This window comes from Leptodactylus fuscus, chromosome 5 (assembly GCF_031893055.1).
Source record: "Leptodactylus fuscus isolate aLepFus1 chromosome 5, aLepFus1.hap2, whole genome shotgun sequence".
In the NCBI taxonomy this organism is placed as follows: Eukaryota; Metazoa; Chordata; class Amphibia; order Anura; family Leptodactylidae; genus Leptodactylus; species Leptodactylus fuscus.
Window position 1 is genome coordinate 215,062,707 of NC_134269.1, and position 20,873 is coordinate 215,083,579.

The 20,873-nt window shown below is 39.0% G+C and overlaps 3 protein-coding genes across 9 annotated transcripts in view; all 3 read right to left on the reverse strand.

Moving 5' to 3' along the window:
- The window catches only part of LOC142204081 (protocadherin gamma-C5-like), a 290,042-nt gene that overhangs the window by 208,341 nt on the left and 60,828 nt on the right, over positions 1–20,873 (reverse strand). Inside the window, exon 1 of one of the 7 annotated variants that reach the window (XM_075275341.1) lies at positions 10,082–12,508. The exons of the other annotated variants lie outside the window; for them this stretch is intronic. Coding sequence (XP_075131442.1) covers positions 10,082–12,463 — 2,382 coding nt within the window. The 5' untranslated portion in view covers positions 12,464–12,508. Of the gene's footprint in view, positions 1–10,081; positions 12,509–20,873 lie in introns of those variants that run through there. 7 annotated transcript variants of the gene reach the window in all.
- LOC142203220 (protocadherin gamma-B5-like) lies at positions 1,796–6,872 on the reverse strand. Its single transcript, XM_075273769.1, has 3 exons — positions 4,442–6,872; positions 2,861–2,870; positions 1,796–2,178 (listed from the first exon to the last, which is right to left on the reverse strand). Exons 1-3 carry the CDS (start codon positions 6,863–6,865, stop codon positions 1,796–1,798), a joined length of 2,817 nt encoding a protein of 938 aa, XP_075129870.1. The 5' UTR covers positions 6,866–6,872.
- On the reverse strand, positions 14,636–17,339 carry LOC142203222 (protocadherin gamma-B2-like). Its single transcript, XM_075273771.1, has one exon. It carries the CDS (start codon positions 17,054–17,056, stop codon positions 14,636–14,638), a length of 2,421 nt encoding a protein of 806 aa, XP_075129872.1. The 5' UTR covers positions 17,057–17,339.

Here is a 20,873-nt window from a genome sequence, read left to right on the forward strand (position 1 = left end):
CGGATCAGCCGATCCGAACAGCACGCTCCCATAGAAATGAATGGAAGCACCTGTGACGCTGACTTTGCCGGCGGCCGGTGTCACAGGTGCTTCCATTCATTTCTATGGGTGTGTGCTGTTCGGATCGGCTGATCCGAACACTGTTCGCTCATCTCTAATCATAACCACAGACTGTCTCTTGTAAGAGTGGAGAAAATGTATACAACTTTGTAACATTTTTTATCATTTATATTTGCAAAAAAAACCTTTAAGTAGTAATTTGGTGCTCGTGACTAACTATGGTGTCCACTCTGTTGCAAAGCAGCATTGTCCGAGATCTGAGATTACTCTGATCACAGTCATTGAACCACTCTATATTATGATTGTTATTGGGACAGCCCCCTGCAGGGCAATAGTGGGAGACGTCCCGTTACCACAGCAGTTGGGACTCTTCTGAAGGCTCCCAAGCCTGCCATAGTAATGTAACTGCTCAAGTCTTGCTCCAGCAGGCTTCAATAATTAATTCTACTGTATCTGAAGATCACATGTTCAAGCCCACTGGAGGGAGGCTAAAAAAAAGTATAAGATTAAAATAAAATATATATGACAACAATATAAAAATCCTAAAAGTCTAAATCAGCCCCCTTTCCCTAGATCACATATAACTAAATAAAATTAAACATTAACACATTTGGCATCCCCAAGTCTGAAAATGCCTGAACTATTAAAATATCAAAACATTTTTTCCCATATGGTAAATGCTGTATCGGGAAAAATAGCAAAATTCTTGAACATGGTATCAATAAAAACGAAAACTTGTCCCACAAAACGGCTCCGTACACTGAAGTATAAAAATGTTACAGGTGTCAGAATATGGGGGTCCAAAGAAATATCTTTATTGCAAACTATTGAATCTTTGTAAAGTTATTAAAACATGAAACTATATAACTGTGTTATCACCGTGATCGTACCAATCCGGGGAATAAAGCTAACACGGCGTTTTTACCGCATAATGGAAATAGTAAAAACAAATTACATCGGTACTGCAATTTGTATTTCAATTCCACCTCATTCTGAATTTTTTCCTCATTTCCCAGTACATGTACAAAATAATAAATGGTACCATTTAGAAAGACTACTTGTCAGGCAAAAATCAAGCCCTCATATAACTATGCAAACAGAAAAATTAGAAAGTTAATTTTTATGGAATGCAAAAAGTAAATAAATGAAAACACAAAAATGAAAAATTTCTGCGTCACTTAGGAGAGCACCAACTGCCTCATTTACATAAGACTTCATTGTAGTATAAGTGGCATACTTGACTAGATTACTAGACAAACAGTATTATCGTTCACTTCTCTTACAGTTTACATCTTAGGGTTGAGGGGATATCGTCACTCCATAGGGACAGACCACCATATAGGTGTGTGGAGTCTTATTAAGCCATGAGCGCTCCACTGCAAAGGAACATGGGAAGAATATGCAAATCTTTAATGGGAGCGCCCTCTATAGGTTGTGCTTGACTGAGACTCTGTCTTCCTAATTACATCATGGAAGATAGACTTGCACATTCTCAGTCATCGCCCTCTGTTGGTGTGCATACTTGAGGCACTGGCATCCTAATTACATCATGGAAGTCAGATTTGCATATTCTTCCCATGTTCCTTTGCACAGTGGAGCGCTCATGGCTTAATAAGACTCCACACACCTTAATGGTGGTTCTCTCCTTATGGAGTGACGATATCCCCTCAACCCTGTCTAAGCCTCTCACCTCTGCCAGATCAGATCAGATCGGTAAATTTTCCTGTAATATTACTCAGTACGTATCCTGACTGAACTTGGGAAAATTATTGTTACTATCTAGAACAACAATTTTAATCAAAGCTGTTCCGGATTTCACAGGGTTGCCACCATCAACAGCAGTCAATGTAAACTCATATAGGCTTTGCTTCTCACGATCCACTGGTTTTTCTAGAACAAGTTCTAGATATTTTACTCCATCTGCATTTTTTCTTTCCCCCAGTTTGAAGTGTTGGTTAGAACTTAAAATGTAACCCTGAAGGGAATTTTTACTGAGATCCGGATCTCGTACATTACCCAAAGCCACATGGGTGCCAAGTAACGCGGCCTCACTAATTCCCACCTCGAAAACAATCTTAGAAAAACTTGGAGAGTTGTCATTGATATCCAGAATTTCAACTGTGACATGAAACACATTGACCGGATGTATAGCCAGTATCTCCAGATGAAGAGCACAGAGAGAACCTCTCTATCTATTCTGTCGGTGACGTATAAATCTCCATTCTCCAGACTGATATTGAAATATTGCTTCTTGATATAGGAAGCAAACTGCATTTTCTGTTCAGCCAACTCATTCGTAGTAAAGCCCAAATGTATAGCAATATTTCCTATTACAGATCCGTGCCTTAGTTCTTCTAAAATTGAGTATCAAACTTGACTAGAAGCAGGTAAGTACAGAAAGAGAAAACAGAAAAACGTCGCCTGCCATTCCATTGCCCTCCATTGAATATCTTGGCCATTGCTGCTCTTCTGTAGATCCTTTTTATAGACTGTATGAATATTTTAGAATTTGCATTCAGATGAGGGAACAGAAGCTCAAAATTGCAAATATAGAAGTGATGAGGGATAAGGTGTTGCTTTCCATTCTGTCTTAGCTTTGCAGTGTCTATTTACAGTAGGTTCTTTATGCATCTACTGTATACTGTATATTATATATAATTATATACAGTACTTGGAGGAGGAAATTGTAACTTTTAAAGGAATAATCTATGTAATAATCGAAAAAAATTTAAAAATTATTGGAATGTATAAATGCTATATCGGATACAATGAATCCATCAAATTTACTGTAAGCATTTACTTTTAAAGATCTTTACAGATAAGTATTCCATATTTTAAGATGACAAAACATCATAAGAATGTTTGCCATAAAGCCATGACATTTCTGTATTTCATCTACTTGCTACTCATTGTCTTTGACAAAGTTTTCCCTCTTTTTACAGATTACTAGAGATGAGCGAACACTAAAATGTCAGAGGTTCGAAATCCGATTCAAACAGCCGCACACTGTTCGACTGTTCGAACAGATTTTGAATCCCATTATAGTCTACGGGGGGGGGGGGGAAATGCTCGTTTCAGGGGTAGGCAAAATTCGATAAAATTATACTTACCAAGTCCACGAGTGACGGTCGGGCTGGATTCTCCTTGAAGTCTTCTCCCGGCGCAGTGCCCCCGCGGCGTCTTATGGCTGGAATTCACTCTGCCTAGGTATCGGGGCCTGAGCAGAGCCGACTGCGCATGCGAGGGCATGCCCACGCATGTGCAGTCGGCTCTGCCTAGACCGAATGCCTAGGCAGAGTGAATTCCAGCCAGAAGACGCCGCGGGGACGCTGCACGGAGAAGACTTCTAAAGGTAAGAGAAGAACCAGCGTTGATTGGCAGAATGTATAGCATGTATAGAATGTATAGCATTCTGCCTATCAACACTGGTTCTGCATCGAACCTTAAACTTCGAACAGCTAGTAGTGTTCAATCGAGTACGAGTATTTCGAATACCGTAGTATTCGATCGAACACCTACTCGATCGAACACTACTTGCTCATCTCTACAGATTACCCATGACTTTACGCTAAGGCTAGGCTCACACCAACACTTAGGGATTCTGCCCTCAAATCCATTTAAAAAAGAAGGAATTTTCTCCCCAGATTTTTGGGGTGAAAACCCGGCTCACCCCATATAGTCTATGGGGTCTGCGAGCTTCTACAGGAAGATTGAGTCTGGCGTCTTCTTCAGGCCTATACAAAAATAATAACAATAGAAAAATACCATGTATAAAAACATAAAAACAAACACCAGAATATCATAATACCATATAGTGGTGACCTGAAGAAGACACCAGTCCGGCGTCGAAACGCGTAGCCATTTGTTTCTGTCTTCTGGAACCAATAAAATTTAAATTTTCTCTCCAAATCCTGAGTCCTCAGCTTGCAGTAGCGCTCTATCACCATCCCGTTTTTTTACCCAATTTTCCCACCACCTCATAGGTCAGTGCCCGGAAAGAGCTGTAACTTTGATCAAAGTCTAATGACGAGTCTACCCAAAGTCTAACCACAGTCTTACACACGAGCGCCAGTTTACAAGAGGTTCCTCCGGTGACCCCAGGGTCTAACACAAAAATGAAGGGTCTATCTCCTAGGAGTTACTTTAGTGTATGTCCCCAGAATCAATTTATCTGAAGAACCTAATGAACCTCTTTCCAGCACGGCATCAGTGTAAAAAGGCATTTGCACAAAATATCACTCAATTACTAATGGTACAGAGGAACGTAGAATCACCAAATGGCAAATTTCCCTATTTTGTTTTTCTCCAGTAGCAAAAATACAAGCATAGCAATGTTATACATGAAGAAAACCATTAGTGTAGGTTTTGAAAATTCCCTTACCGTCAGTGAATCACAAGCGGGTAATAAAATGTTTTTAGGAGAATCGTGTTCTCTGGCCGAATCCTCGGTGTCTATGAGATTGTCTGTTGGGACGTTCTGCATCGGTTTCAGATAAGCAATTTCATTCTGCTTGGAGTCCAGAGTCACACACACATCATATGAGAATGGGAAAGGTAAACTTGTATCACTGATCTCAGAAGGACATCCCAGGGTGAACTGAGGATACACATTTCTATTAAAGGCATCAAAAGATGTCGGACTATATGTTTTTCTGCACTTAGAAATAACCGTGATCAAGACTGTCACAATAAAAACCACAGAGATGAAGGCTATAGCTATTACCAGGTAGAAGGTTGTATTAGAACTAGTTGCTGAGTTAGTTGGTTGTTTTCTTATCTCCGGTACAACTTGCTGAAAGTTCTCGGCCACAACTAAATTCAATGTCACTGTAGATGACAGAGATGGGACTCCATTATCCTTCACCAGGACCACAAGCTTTTGCCTTAAGTTATCTACATCTTGAAGATCTCTCATAATCTTTACTTCACCAGTATGTTGACCAATTCCAAACAATGTTGGATCAGGGACTTGTAGTAAGTGATAGGAGAGCCAGGCGTTGTGTCCAGAGTCGGCGTCCACTGCGATCACTTTGGTGACCAGATAACCTTTCTCAGCAGAATGAGGTATAAACTCAAATAATGGCGATCCCTCAGTGTCTGGTGATGGGTAGAGGATCTTAGGAGCATTATCATTCTTATCAATGATACATATCCTCACGGTGACATTACTGCTTAGAGGAGGAGATCCACTGTCTTTAGCCATCACCTGGAACTGAAATTCCCGCAACTGTTCATAGTCAAATGATCTCTGGGCATAGAGAACCCCGGTCATTGAGTTTATGGACACATAGGAGGATACTGGGATGTTATCTATGTTATTGGTAAGTACAGAATATGTAATTTGAGCATTTTTATTAATATCATAATCCGACGCCTGGATAGTTTGTATAGAGATCCCTTGCAGATTGTTTTCTTGGACATAGACTAAATAATGTTGCATCTCAAACGCAGGCGGATTGTCGTTCACATCTGAAATATTCAGGTGAACCGTTTTGTTGGTGGACAGTTGTGGAGATCCATTATCCATAGCTGTAATGGTTAGATTATAATGAGAAACTTTCTCTCGATCAACAAAAGTTGTCGTTACCAATTTATAATAATTTCCGGAGGTTGATATTAATTGAAACGGTAAATTTTCAGAAAGTTCACAAGTAACTTCTCCATTCTCTTTGCTATCTAAGTCATGGACATTGATGAGTGTTATAACTGTACCTGGTGGAGAATTCTCCGGGACTGTCGTGAATAGAGACGTGACTGTTATTTCTGGGGCGTTGTCATTAATATCCATGACGTCAATATAGATCTTGCAGTGAGCGGCGAGGTTACCGCCATCTTTGGCTACCACAGTTAGTTCGTATCTATCGGTCATCTCATAGTCAATATTTCCGATCACATTAATACTTCCATTCACTGTGTCCAAACTAAAGACCGAGAAGATATTTTCAAGGACGTCACTAAATGAATATGTTATTTGTGCATTTATACCTTCGTCTTCATCTATCGCCTTCAGCTGGAGGGCCAAAAACCCAATGGGGACATTCTCAACTAAACTTATTTCATATATGTCTTTATTAAATTTTGGGAAGTTATCGTTGACATCTTGAACTACAATTCTTATGTGGGCGGTCCCGGTTTTAGGAGGGGTCCCCCCATCTGAAGCCGTTAATATTAAATCATACATACTTTGCTTTTCTCTATCTAGAGCCTTCTCTAGAATAAGTTCAGGGTGTTTGATTCCATCTTTGGCCATCTTGGTTCCCAGTGAGAAATATTCATTTTCATCTATCTTATAGTCCTGTACAGAATTTATTCCAATATCAGGATCTTGTGCAACTCCCAAAGCCAGACGGACTCCGGGCAAAGCCGACTCACTCACTGCAGTGTCAAAAATGCTTTTCGCAAAAACTGGAGGATTATCATTTACATCCTCAATTTCCACTTTAATGGTGTATAAATGTAAGGGATTTTCAATGACGGCCTCAAAGCTGATGAGACAATTTAGTTTTATTCCGCAGAGACTCTCTCGGTCTATTCTCTCGGCAACATTCAATTCTCCATTTTCTAAGTTAATACTAAAATATTGAATGTTTCCTCTTGAAAAAATATGGAACTTTCTTACTTGCAATTCCTTTGTCTTCAGTCCTAGATCCTTGGCTATGTTTCCTACTGTGGATCCTTGCTTTAATTCCTCAGGTATTGAGTAGTGAAGCTGAGCCCTGGTCATTCCAGATGTAAGGAAAGACAGAAATATTGCTACTTGCCATTCCTTTGTTCTTTTTCTGGAAACTTCAGTCTTCTGATCCATTTAATATATCTTTTAATACATCCACAAGAAATAAAATATCCAAATCCAAAAATGATATCAGTAGAATAAATCCAGAGCTGCAGAGGATGAATACAAATCCTTTATTGTGTCCTGATGATTTTTGCTATGAAACTGTACGAGGTATTGAGAGTCCTAAGAGCTCTTTTCCAATACACAGTCAAACAGTGGCACTCGGAGTCGATTTAAGGAACTGCAGAAACACTAGATTTACATCACTGTTCAATAAATGCAAACCTGTGTACATGCAAACTATAGAAAACCATATTATCATCTGCTTTTTTTGTTCTCATTCGAACTGTATGTATTAAACCTACAAAGGTTTTCAAGAAAAAATCTGATTACAATTAAAGCCTAACTCTATATAGTGTATAGTGTAGAATAATGATATACTATAAATGCAGTAAGTGCAATGTACCAAATGGAATATGCCAGCTAAATACTAAACATCTGAGTTGAACGTCACGTATAGTAGTGCCGGTCCCCAGGATATACAGAAGGTCTTAACTGCTTAACATCTGGACAGTGTCATGAGTAATAATATAAAGCATGTATCAACACAGAAGGCAACAAGAAAATGGGAACTTACTGACAAATGAAAGCAATCAAATAGACAATAACATACAAGAATAAGCAAAAAGATGAGAACCGACCATGAACTTTCCCTAATACTTTCCCTGAGCCTATCCCTAAACAGGGATCCTAACACCAAACTCTACGACCCTCGCTGTTCCTAAACATCTCCGTAATAGAAACCATTTGCAATGCTGTCCCTAACATAAACAATATTAGCACTAGGATCCGGACACACAAAAGTGAAACCCAAGACAAAGCAAACCAGGAAGGAAAACAGATATAAACAAGGAGAAAACAAGGAAGAACTGCAAAGATCACGATTCGACTAGAATAAATTACACTACTGAAGTGACTAGGCAAGATACAGAAGGCTACCGAGTATAAGCTGACCCGCATATAAGTTGAGACCCCTAATTTTACCACAAAAACTGGGAGAACTTATTGACTCGAGTATAAGCCTGGGGGGGGGAATCCACCATTGCAGATAAAAAGTCTGGTCATGTCCATTGCAGCTTAGTAACTCCATGTGCCTCATAGTAATAGCATTTAACCCCATCATGTCTCACATTAACTCCCTGTGTGCCTCACATAAGAGTTACTAATATGTGGGACATATGGAGGTCATAATTAGGTATCTTCATAATTAAGGTCCTTCATTAGTACCCTCATGTTTCTCACATATTAGTAACCCTTATATGGGGCACACAGGGGTTAATATGAGGGACATGATGGGGTTAATTGTTATTAATGTGAGGCACATGGAGTTACTGAAACTAAATGAATAACCCCAAATGCCTGACATTACTAGGCAGAGTAACTAAAGGAAGGTCCCTGTGTGTCACGTTACTGTAGCTTCCTCTCCTCCATACAACAGACATCTTCCATAAGACACAATGAATCCTGTCCACTCATCTGTAGGGGAGATGCTAAAGGACCTCTGATGACGTCATGACCATGTGATCGGACTCTGGTGTGGGCAGAGCTACTAGGATTTAGACTCAACCTTATCTGCAGATGTTACATACCAGTGGCTTCAGGACCTTTGATGACATCACAGTCACGTGACCTCATGACAAACCAATCACAGAGCAGTAGCACTAAAGGACCTCCCCCTTCCAGGTCCTTCCAGTTTTCTGTGCTCCACGGACCCTGACTCGTGTATAAGCCAATGTGCTGAAAAAGTCGGCTTATACTCGAGTATATATGGTAATTCCTTTCAAAACAAACCTAAGCGGGCAGAGTGATAGAGTGATCAGCTGCTCCACTTATGAAGCAGCTGTAAGGCTGCTTCAAAGAAATTTGTAGAAAGAAAGCAGAACAATATAGTGATAAAAATTCTCACATACTATCCCAAAATAAAATCAATAAGACTGAACTTAATTTTTAACTGAATCCCAACATTAAGAGCCCCCCCTAAATGACCATTCTATGAACACCAATTTTTTTTTTACCAGCAATTGGCAAGCAGTGGCTAAGAAGATGATCTATTGACTTCACTAGTATACAAGAAGAGGACCTGATGACTTCCCTGACTGCGTCTTCTAATCATTTTTCTCTGTAGTACAGTACTGTGTTTGGTTCTTGGATATAACATTTCCATTTGTGATAGTTACTTGTTTATATTTCTTTCATTTTATCTGTAAATTTATTTTATTCCTACACTTCAAAGTAGCCAGACCTATAAGGTAATATGAATTATGTGCTGATTTCTTTGGCTTACCCTTGGTGCACATCTGCATTTGGTAATCCGTTTGGGAAGTCCACATGGGGACCCCCCGAACGGACTACCGAACACACACAGACTACATAGACTATAATGGGGTCCATGTGCTTGCCACGCATTGTCCGCACAAATCACGTGGACAAGAAAGTAGGTTGCGAAGTACTTTCCTGTCCGCATGTTCCGTGCGGAGATCTCGCGCCAAATAGATGGACCCCATTATAGTCTATGAGGTCTGTGTGCTTTCACTGCACACCGATTGCCAATGTGTTCGGTAGTCCCCATGTGGACTCCACCAAATGGATTACCGACGCAGATGTGAACGAGGCCTTCCTTTTAAAATTAAGGATACAAGCTTTCAAGGTAGATTATGCCAAGTCTTCAGCTACACTATGACACCAAATCTCTTAAACACCCTCTGAGGACCCGCTGAAACTCTTAGTAATCCACTGTTATTGCATTGGACATTTCTCCTGCACTCACCATTGATTGAATGCACCCAAATGGTCACACTGGCCGAGATTTGCTAATATTTTGACATTGTAAACTTCGGTCATCTGAAAATGTGCCAGATTTACCACGTGGCTTATTCTGAACGTTAAATCTGGCGTATCGTCACATTTTCTATTGTAAGTTTATACTTACGTTTACTTCAAGAAAGAACTTTATGACACATTTTTGCACATTGTGAGGCATTTCAACTACAAACTAAAAATCCAAACCCAAATTCTAAAGGATCAAGCTATGGAACAAGCTATTCCAAGTGATAACAGACTTGAATGCTATAAGTTTGGCCATCATCCATTTACTATATACTGTAGATAGATGTAGGATTTATGTTTCTAGTTATTGTAACTGTAATTATATTGGTTTATAGGCTTTTAGAGATGCATTTCTCTTACCTGCTGGGTGCTAATGTCTGGCGGTTGATCATTTACTACTGGTGAATCATCTGTATCAATAAGGTTATCGATAGCAACGTTCTGCACTGGTTTCAGATAAGCAATTTCATTCTGCTTGGAGTCCAGAGTCACACACACATCATATGAGAATGGGAAAGGTAAACTTGTATCACTGATCTCAGAAGGACATCCCAGGGTGAACTGAGGATACACATTCCTACTGTATGCTCCAAAAGTAGTTGGGATATCGGATTTTCGGCATTTGAAGATGACGGTAATGATAACAGTTATAATGAACAAGCAAGAAATCAGAGCTATAGATATGACCAGATAGAAGGTTACATTGGAGGATTTGTCTGAATGAGTTGGTTGTTTTCTTATCTCCGGTACAACTTGCTGAAAGTTCTCGGCCACAACTAAATTCAATGTCACTGTAGATGACAGAGATGGGACTCCATTATCCTTCACCAGGACCACAAGCTTTTGTCTTAAGTTATCTACATCTTGAAGATCTCTCATAATCTTTACTTCACCAGTATGTTGACCAATTCCAAATAATGTTGGATCAGGGACTTGTAGTAAGTGATAGGAGAGCCAGGCGTTGTGTCCAGAGTCGGCGTCCACTGCGATCACTTTGGTGACCAGATAACCTTTCCCTGCAGAATGAGGAATAAACTCAAATAATGACGATTCCTCAGTGTCTGGTGATGGGTAGAGGATCTTAGGAGCATTATCATTCTTATCAATGATACATATCCTCACGGTGACATTACTGCTTAGAGGAGGAGATCCACTGTCTTTAGCCATCACCTGGAACTGAAATTCCCGCAACTGTTCATAGTCAAATGATCTCTGGGCATAGAGAACCCCGGTCATTGAGTTTATGGACACATAGGAGGATACCGGGATACCTTCAATGTTGCTACTGATAGCAGAATACGTCAACTTGGCATTTTCATTGATATCATAATCTGACGCATGGACACTATGTATTGAGGTCCCCTGGGGGTTGTTTTCTTGTACATAGACAATATAACTCCCCTTGTCAAAGACCGGTGGATTATCATTGACATCAGATATATTCAGTTGGATGGTTTTCTTGGTGGATAGCGGAGGTGATCCATTATCCATAGCTGTAATGGTTATATTATAGTGAGACATCCTCTCTCTATCCACATTTGTTAAAGTTACCAGTTTATAATAATTGGCTGAAGATGATATTAATTGAAAGGGGATATTTTCAGAGATTTCACAGCTGACCTCACCATTCTGTCCGCTGTCTAGATCATTCACATTTATTAATGCAATAATTGTAGCTGGTGGAGAATCTTCTGGAATTGTGGCGGAGAAAGATGTGATGGTGATTTCAGGAGCGTTGTCATTGTCATCAGTAATATCGATGATAACTTTGCAATGATCTGCGAGACCTCCGCTATCTTTCGCTTCTACCGTTAACTCATATCTATCGATCACCTCGTAATCGATGTCTCCTATCACATGAATGGTCCCATTCAGTGGATCTAAATGAAAAACCGAATCTAGAACTTCAGGAACATTTTGAAGTGAATATGATATTTGCGCGTTCAACCCTTCATCTTCATCCACCACATTCAGTTGTACAACCAGAAAACCAATAGGAACATTTTCGCCCAAACTTATTTTATATGTGTCCCTATTAAATTTTGGAAAATTATCATTGACATCTAGAACAATGATTTTTATGACGGCAGTACCAGTTTTTGGAGGTTTCCCCCCATCTAGAGCAGTTAAAACGATTTCATAAACGTCTTGTCTCTCCCTGTCCAGGGACTTTTCTAGAATAAGTTCTGGAGATTTAACTCCTTCATTGTTCACTTTTATTCCCAATGAGAAGTTTTCATTTTCAGCAATTTTATAGTCTTGTACAGAGTTTGTACCTAGATCAGGATCTTGCGCATGAAGTAAGTTTAGACGCACTCCAGGTAAAGCGGATTCACTAATCCCAATGTCAAAATACGTTTTGGAAAAACTTGGCCCATTGTCATTGACATCCTGGATTTCCACTCTAATTGTATATAAATGTAAAGGATTTTCTATCACAGCCTCAAAGCTTAAAACACATGTGGACTTCGTTCCACATATTTCTTCTCTGTCTATTCTTTCTTCAACATATAAATCTCCATTTTCTAAATTCACATTAAAATATTGCATCTTACCCCGTGAGACAATGTGGAATTTCCTCAATGCCAATTCCTTCACATTCAGTTCTAGATCCTTTGCTATGTTTCCTATTGCGGTACCTTGCTTCAGTTCTTCAATTATTGAGTAATGTAGCTGAGCAGAAACATGGTGAAATGTCAAGGAAATAAGAAGAAATACTACCTGCCACTCCAAGTCCTTCATATTGCAAGACGTTCAGTATCTGGAGCTTCTCTTAAGCCATCCACATGATAATGGTGAAAAATAAATTCAGATATTTTATATCGTAGATAATTCCAATTTGAGAATAGAGACTATATCCCAGCTGGTGTCTTGTCTTGCAGATATATGTGGTGACTTGGTAGAAGGAATCTTCAGCTTTATAGTTAAAGCTTTAATATGTGGTCAAACAGCGGCACTTAGAGTTCACTTAAAGGAATTGCAGTATTATCAATGTAGAATATTTTAGTTTACCATTTGCTTAACTACAACAAGAATATATATATATATATATATATATATATATATATATATATCTATCATATACATTTATATATTATATTCATTGTCACATTGGATTATAATATCAGAAAAGTGTTTGTCTATCCCGAAAGGATCTGTCAAGAATCGAATCATAGTTGCCATGAAAACAAATAAGCCTCATTGACATAAGGTTGTAAATGTAATTTGCTAAACAAACTTGATCCTATTTCTAGTCTATTTGCACAGGAAGAAATTATAGTCTTATTATTCATCATCATTGTGTGTCTACATATAATTACTAGAGATGAGCGAGTAGTACTCGATCGAGTAGGTATTCGATCGAATACTACGGTATTCGAAATACTCGTACTCGATCGAGTACCACTCGCTATTCGAATGTAAAAGTTCGATGCAGAACCAGCATTGATTGGCCGAATGCTATACAGTTGGCCAATCAACGCTAGTTCTTCTCCTACCTTTAGAAGTCTTCTCCGTGCAGCTTCCCCGCGGCGGCGTCCGGCTCTGAATTCACTCTGCCAGGCATCGGGCCTGGGCAGAGCCGACTGCGCATGTCCGCTTGTAGTGCGGGCATGCGCAGTCGGCTCTGCCCAGGCTCGATACCTGGCAGAGTGAATTCAGAGCCGGAAGACGCCGCGGGGACGCTGCACAGAGAAGACTTCTCGGAGGATCCAGCCCGACCCTCACTCGTGGACTTGGTAAGTATAATTTGATCGAATGTTGCCTACCCCTGAAATGAGCATTTTCCCCCCATAGACTATAATAGGGTTCGATATTCGATTCGAGTAGTCGAATATTGAGGGGCTACTCGAAACGAATATCGAACATTTTACTGTTCGCTCATCTCTAATAACTACCTTAAATTAATGTGCCAATGAGTCAAGAATTCACAAGTAATATTCCATATAGGAAATGTAATTTAGAAAATAGTTAAGTCAAAGTTTAGTCACGGTTTACCGATTCTGGATGTAATAACTTAAAAAAAGTGTATGACAATACTACAATGAGATGTAGAAAAACTTATAAGGGAACACTTTGAAGACAGTCCTATTTAACAATGACCTCGGACCATCTACGCAAACTCAACATCTTTAAATGATTCAATACACTCCACTGACTGCATACACCATAAATGCATCATGTTGCCATGCCACTCATTTTGGTGCAGTTGTAGTTGGAACTATTTCTCTAGCCCCCACCATTCTTAAGTAATCATTTCTGTGAGTTTCAGCACCCAATATGCTAAATTAGAATACTGTCAGGGGAGTGGTTCCTGTCCATCTTCTCCAACTCAGGACCTAACAACACCAATTGCTCAGGTATTGTGGGGGATAAAGAAAAAAAGATTCACTTATTTCTAGTCAGTGCTTAGTAAAAGTACTAAGGTCGGAAAACAAAATAAAAACATATTTACAAGTAAACATTCTAGATAGGCATTGTCTCCAAGTGATATCAAGATGCTGTTTCACCAGTTATAGTAAGCTATACCTAACTTGAACATCTTTATTGCTCTTCCTAGTCTGAAGTTTTCTGACTAAGCTTGAAAAACATCTATAACGCTAAGTTCACACCTCGTTTTTCGTTTGTGGGGTCTGATTGGGGACTCCACAAACAGAAACTAAATCTGTTTACAAAAGTGGTTACCTGCGGACCCCATAGACTTAATGGAGTCTGCTGGGTTTCCGCCCGAAAAATATGGAATGATGGACGGAGAGCCTGATAGACGGAATGCCTGGGATGCCCTGGACAATGAGCATTGGTATGAATCCAGCCTTACATAGATATATAACATTGACTGAGCCTGGCAAAGTTTACATTAATGGGTTATGTTACCAATAATCGTAAATTTACAGCAAAGGAAGAAAAGTAGAAAATCTAGAGTATACTTACAGGTAAGACAGTTGTTGCCTGAGAACCATCTATTGCAGTTGCTGAGTCATCAGTGTCTATGAGATTCTCCGTGGGAACGTTTTGGGCTGGCTTCAGATAAGCAATTTCATTCTGCTTGGAGTCCAGAGTCACACACACATCATATGAGAATGGGAAAGGTAAACTTATGTCACTGATCTCAGAAGGACATCCCAGGGTGAACTGAGGATACACATGTCCACCAAGATTTCCAAATGAAGTTGAGGTAGTTGTTCTTCTGCATTTAGAAACTGCTACAACCACTACAGTCACAATAAATATAATAGAAATCAGAGCTATAGAAACAACTAGATAAAAAGTTGTGTTAGTGGAAGATTCTGTAGAACTGGGCTGACGTTTTATTCCTGGTACCACTTGTTGGAAATTTTCTGCTACAACTAAGTTCAAGGAAACTGTGGATGATAAAGAAGGAGATCCATTATCCTTAACCAGCACCACAATTTTTTGTCTTAAGGAGTCTAAATCCGGTAGGTCTTTGGCCATCCTGATTTCACCATTTTGTTGTCCAATGGTATATAAAGAAGGTTCGGGGACTTGTAGTAAGTGATAGGAGAGCCAGGCGTTGTGTCCAGAGTCGGCGTCCACTGCGATCACTTTGGTGACTAGATAACCTTTCTCAGCAGAATGAGGAATAAACTCAAATAATGGCGATCCCTCAGTGTCTGGTGATGGGTAGAGGATCTTAGGAGCATTATCATTCTTATCAATGATACATATCCTCACGGTGACATTACTGCGTAGAGGAGGAGATCCACTGTCTTTGGCCATCACCTGGAACTGAAATTCCCGCAACTGTTCATAGTCAAATGATCTCTGGGCATAAATAACGCCAGTCATGGAGTTGACAGAAACATATGAGGATACCGGGATATCTTCGATATTACTATTCAGAATGTAATAAGTGATTTTGCCGTTGTTGTTTAGATCCAGGTCAGTTGAGTAAAGACTATGTATTGATAAACCTGCTTGGTTATTTTCTGGAATATATATTATATAACTTTGTTTTTCAAAAATTGGAGCATTATCATTGACATCTGAGATCAGGAGTTGAATTGTCTTGTTGGCGGACAGTTGAGGGTTACCTTTATCCACTGCAGTAATTGTTATTTGATACTCAGATTTTCTCTCTCTATCCATATTGTCAGTTGTTTCCAATTTGTAATAATTTGGAGAGGATGATACCAACTGAAAGGGAACTTTTTCCAAAATATGGCAGAACACCTCTCCATTGTCTCCCGTGTCCAAATCGTGTACATTAATTAGAGCTACAACTGTTCCGGGAGGGGAATCTTCTGGAATTTCAGTAGTACGAGATGTTACCTTTATTTCAGGAGGATTGTCATTAACGTCAATTATCTGTATTGACACCTTACAGTGAGCCACGAGCCCACCACCATCTCTCGCTTCGACCATAAACTTATATTCTTCTGTCATCTCAAAATCTAAATTCCCTATAACAGAGATGTTTCCACCTACTGGGTCCACAGCAAACATATGATAGACATTTTCTGGAACGTTTCTAAATGAATACGTTATTTGTGCATTAGAGCCTTCATCTTCATCCACGGCCTCTAGATGGAGAACTAAAAACCCAATTGGCGAATTTTCACTCAAGTTTATATGATATGTATCTTTACTGAACTTTGGAAAGTTATCATTTACATCACGAACTAAAATTTTTATAAGCGCCGTTCCTGTTTTGGCGGGTTGTCCACCATCTATAGCTGTCAAAGTTAATTGGTGATGATTCTGGGTCTCTCTGTCCAGGGCCTTTTCTAGAATAAGTTCTGGATATGTAATGCCATCTGTTAGTTTTTCTTCTAAGATAAAATATTCATTGTCACTAATTTGGTATTTTTGTACGGAATTAGTTCCCAGGTCAAAATCTTGTGCATGTTCCAGAGCAAGTCGTACCCCGGGTAAAGCAGACTCACTGATCACTATGTCAAAACTATCCCTTAAAAAATTTGGGGAATTGTCATTAACATCTTGAATTTCGACCTTCACAGTATATAATTGTAAAGGGTTTTCAATCACAGCTTCGAAGCTTATTAAGCAGGTCTGTTTCACACCACAAATGGCTTCTCGATCTATCCTTTCTGCAACAATGATTTCACCGGTCTCTAAATTAACACTGAAATACTGTATTTTACCTCTGAAGACAACATGGAATTTTCTGAGAGATAAATCTTTTGAGCTAATGCTTAAATCCTTTGCTATGTTTCCTATCACAGATCCGTGCTTCAGTTCCTCAGGAATGGAGTATTGAAGCTGAGCAGCTATCTCCAACAATGGAATAAAAATCAAGTAAAAAAATACCTGCCATGTTATTGTCCTTCCGCGGGTACAATTTATCTTCCTTTCCATCGACCTTCTCTATATCAATTCCTTTCATGCAGGTATACGTCAAAAGTAATCTATGCCCAATTTTGCTTTAAATTCCCAAATTGCAAGATGCATGTACAAGTCAGATCCTGTATTGTGCGGCGTCCTACAGATCTGTGCCATGTCACTATAGTCAAGCTTTCTAGATTTGGAACGAAAAATAACTTTAATGGTCCAACACTGGCGCTCTGAGGCTGCACGTGGAACAGCAACTCTGATGTCTACAGGAACATTATATGGAAATATCCACAGTCACCATTATATGATATAATGAAGCTTACTTATATTCTCATCATTCGCCCCTAAGGAAATTTACACATGATTTTTACAAAAAGTTGAATTTTGTACATTTATAAAACTACTTATTCCAATTATCTTAGAAAGACCATACTAAGAAAGTATCATAACGTACAGTAGGTTATACTCAACTTATATATTTATCCTTAATATTGTTAATTTAAAGGTAAAAATAAATGGTAGAAATTTAAGTGTTTTTTTTTTTTTTTTTTTTTAAACTGAACAGTTAATAATAGATCTATATATGTAAAATTTTATTTTTTAGGTATAATAAAAATCTGAATTTTCAGAATTTTTATTTAGACAAGTTTTTAAACAAATCTAATAAAAATTGATTTATAATCATACTTTTCAATGTAATACTATTAACAGCATGAGATACAATTCTAGAGATTGTTAAGTTATTGTTGTCATTTCTAACTTTCTATCTGTTGTTGGATACCTAGAGCTCCAGTAACTTCATCATTGTTCCTTCTATTTATACTATTTCTATATTGTCTATTTAATAATCTCTTACTTAGTGTATATAGTATGTTACTAAAAATCACAATAACAATTTGTAAATTTAATAGTCATCATTATCAATAGCAATATGTTAAGTTCAAGCTCAAATAGCAAAAAGTATTAGAATAAATTCATATTAGATCTGAAATAATCGTGACATAATCCCACGTTCTGACCTCTGTCAAGTCAGTATATATGATAAACTTATTTCTGACATTAATTTTTGGAAAAAGTAGGACAAATATTTACGTTTAGCCTATCTCATGAATAAAACCACTAAGGAGTTAAATGCTTCTGGATTCTCTGTAGGAGACACAGCTATTCCTGCACGGTATGGGCTTTGCTTGCCTATTTCTCTTTTTTTGGACATGTCTGGCTATACCCAACAGAGACAGGACAGGATTGCACTCACACCTTCATGGGAAAAAGGGGAACAGGATGTAATGAAGAAATGCCAAGGGTACACGATATGAAGTATCAATGTGTAAAAAGATTTCCAGGCTAAAATATCAATGGCCTATCTTAAAGATGAGCCACTAATAACAGTTCTGTAGAGGCCTGACACCCCCCCTATTGACTAGCTATAATCAGTCGCTGAACTAAGGTTGCATCGTTTGAAACTTGTAGAGGGAACCTGTCAGGGCAATTTGGGACACTAAACCAACCACAGGTTTAAATGGAATGGAGGTTTAGTGCCCCAAATTGCCCTGTTCAATTGCCCAGTGCCCTGTGTAATTTCCCACTACAAAAATTAAAAAAGCTTTATACTCAATACACCACTGTACTACGTGCATCGGTACAGTTCTTCACCAAGTGCATCCCTGGTCTATAAGGACCTGTGGGTGGTTTAGTGTCCCAAATCGCCTTGACAGATTCCCTTTAAGTATCAAACTAGACTGCATACTAGTTTATACTGGGACTTCAACAGTAGGTGGCTAAATTGCTTCTTAATTTCAATGGACTATAGTTTATAAAGTGAAAGCATAAGACCCTGCCTCTTGTAGTGTCTTATAGGTATATTTAGAAAGGTGACCTGGTGTATTTCAGTAGATCCCTCATCACCATGACAACACATCAGCATCCTGCAATCACATGGTGGGGGTACCAATCGGGCACCAATTGGAAAACACAGGACACCTCTTAGAGGCCATCATCATTATCAATAGTGGCAACTAAGGGCTCTGAACTCTGTCTTCCCCAATTGCAAGCATTAGAGGAGGATGTCAACTCTATGGCATAGTTGTCATCCTCTCTTGAAGGTGCCAGCTCAGCTCTAGAGCCAGTGAGATCCTGTTGACATTCTTGCCTGAACTTCTCCTTTGCTGTGTCAATGGCATATGCTGATATGCTTTACAGCAGTGTCATGGCCAAACCACAAATAGTCTAGAGCCAACTCATTGGAGGCTTTTCTAGACATGCTCTGTGCACAGAGGTATGAACTTCTATTGTAATTCAGTATGAACTTCTATTGTAATGCAACCTGTCTGAGTTGTGATGTAAATTATAAGACTACTTCAGTGAAAACCCCTGAGAGAATTAACAGACTATTATGAGACAGTAGTCAAAGCTCTTGGCCCCAACAAAAAAGCATTCACAAAGAATCTTCAGAGCTTCTAGGCCAACACAATGCCTGAGCGTTGCAGAGGAATGCACTTATATAGCACTTGCAGAAATCCTAATAAAGTAGTTCTCTAAGGCCATATGTTTCTGGTCAGAACATGGCACACCTGAAAACAACCATGAGAAAGCTAAGACAGAAAATGATAAAAATAAAATTCTAAAAATAATACTAAAATACTATAATACTAAAACTAAATAAAATACCAAAATATTATAAACTAATAATACTGATGAGGATAATAAATTGGTAAAGCTGAATACCTGATCAATATTTTTTGGAGGGAGGTCAGTGTTTGTAGAATCATTCGCTGCTGCAGAATCCTCAGTGTCTATGAGATTGTCTGTCGGGACGTTCTGCACCGGTTTCAGATAAGCAATTTCATTCTGCTTGGAGTCCAGAGTCACACACACATCATATGAGAATGGGAAAGGTAAACTTGTATCACTGATCTCAGAAGGACATCCCAGGGTGAACTGAGGATACACATTTCTACTGTATGGTCCAAAAGTAGTTGGGATGTCGGATTTTCTGCATTTGAAGATGACGGTAATGATAACAGTTATAATGAACAAGCAAGAAATCAGAGCTATAGATATGACCAGATAGAAGGTTACATTGGAGGATTTGTCTGAATGAGTTGGTTGTTTTCTTATCTCTGGTACAACTTGCTGAAAGTTCTCGGCCACAACTAAATTCAATGTCACTGTAGATGAGAGAGATGGGACTCCATTATCCTTCACCAGGACCACAAGCTTTTGTCTTAAGTTATCTACATCTTGGAGATCTCTCATAATCTTTACTTCACCAGTATGTTGACCAATTCCAAATAATGTTGGATCAGGGACTTGTAGTAAGTGATAGGAGAGCCAGGCGTTGTGTCCAGAGTCGGCGTCCACTGCGATCACTTTGGTGACTAGATAACCTTTCTCTGCAGAATGAGGAATAAACTCAAATAATGGCGATCCCTCAGTGTCTGGTGATGGGTAGAGGATCTTAGGAGCATTATCATTCTTATCAATGATACATATCCTCACGGTGACATTACTGCTTAGAGGAGGAGATCCACTGTCTTTAGCCATCACCTGGAACTGAAATTCCCGCAACTGTTCATAGTCAAATGATCTCTGGGCATAGAGAACCCCGGTCATTGAGTTTATGGACACATAGGAGGATACCGGGATGTTATCTATGTTACTGTTCACAATGCTGTAAGTAATCTTCCCATTATCACCTTGATCGAGATCTGAAGCACGAATATTCTGGATTGATGTCCCGGGTTGATTATTTTCTATAATGTAGACAATGTAGTTGACTCTCTCGAAAACTGGAGCGTTGTCATTCACATCTGAAATAGTCAACTGAATGGTTTTATTGGTA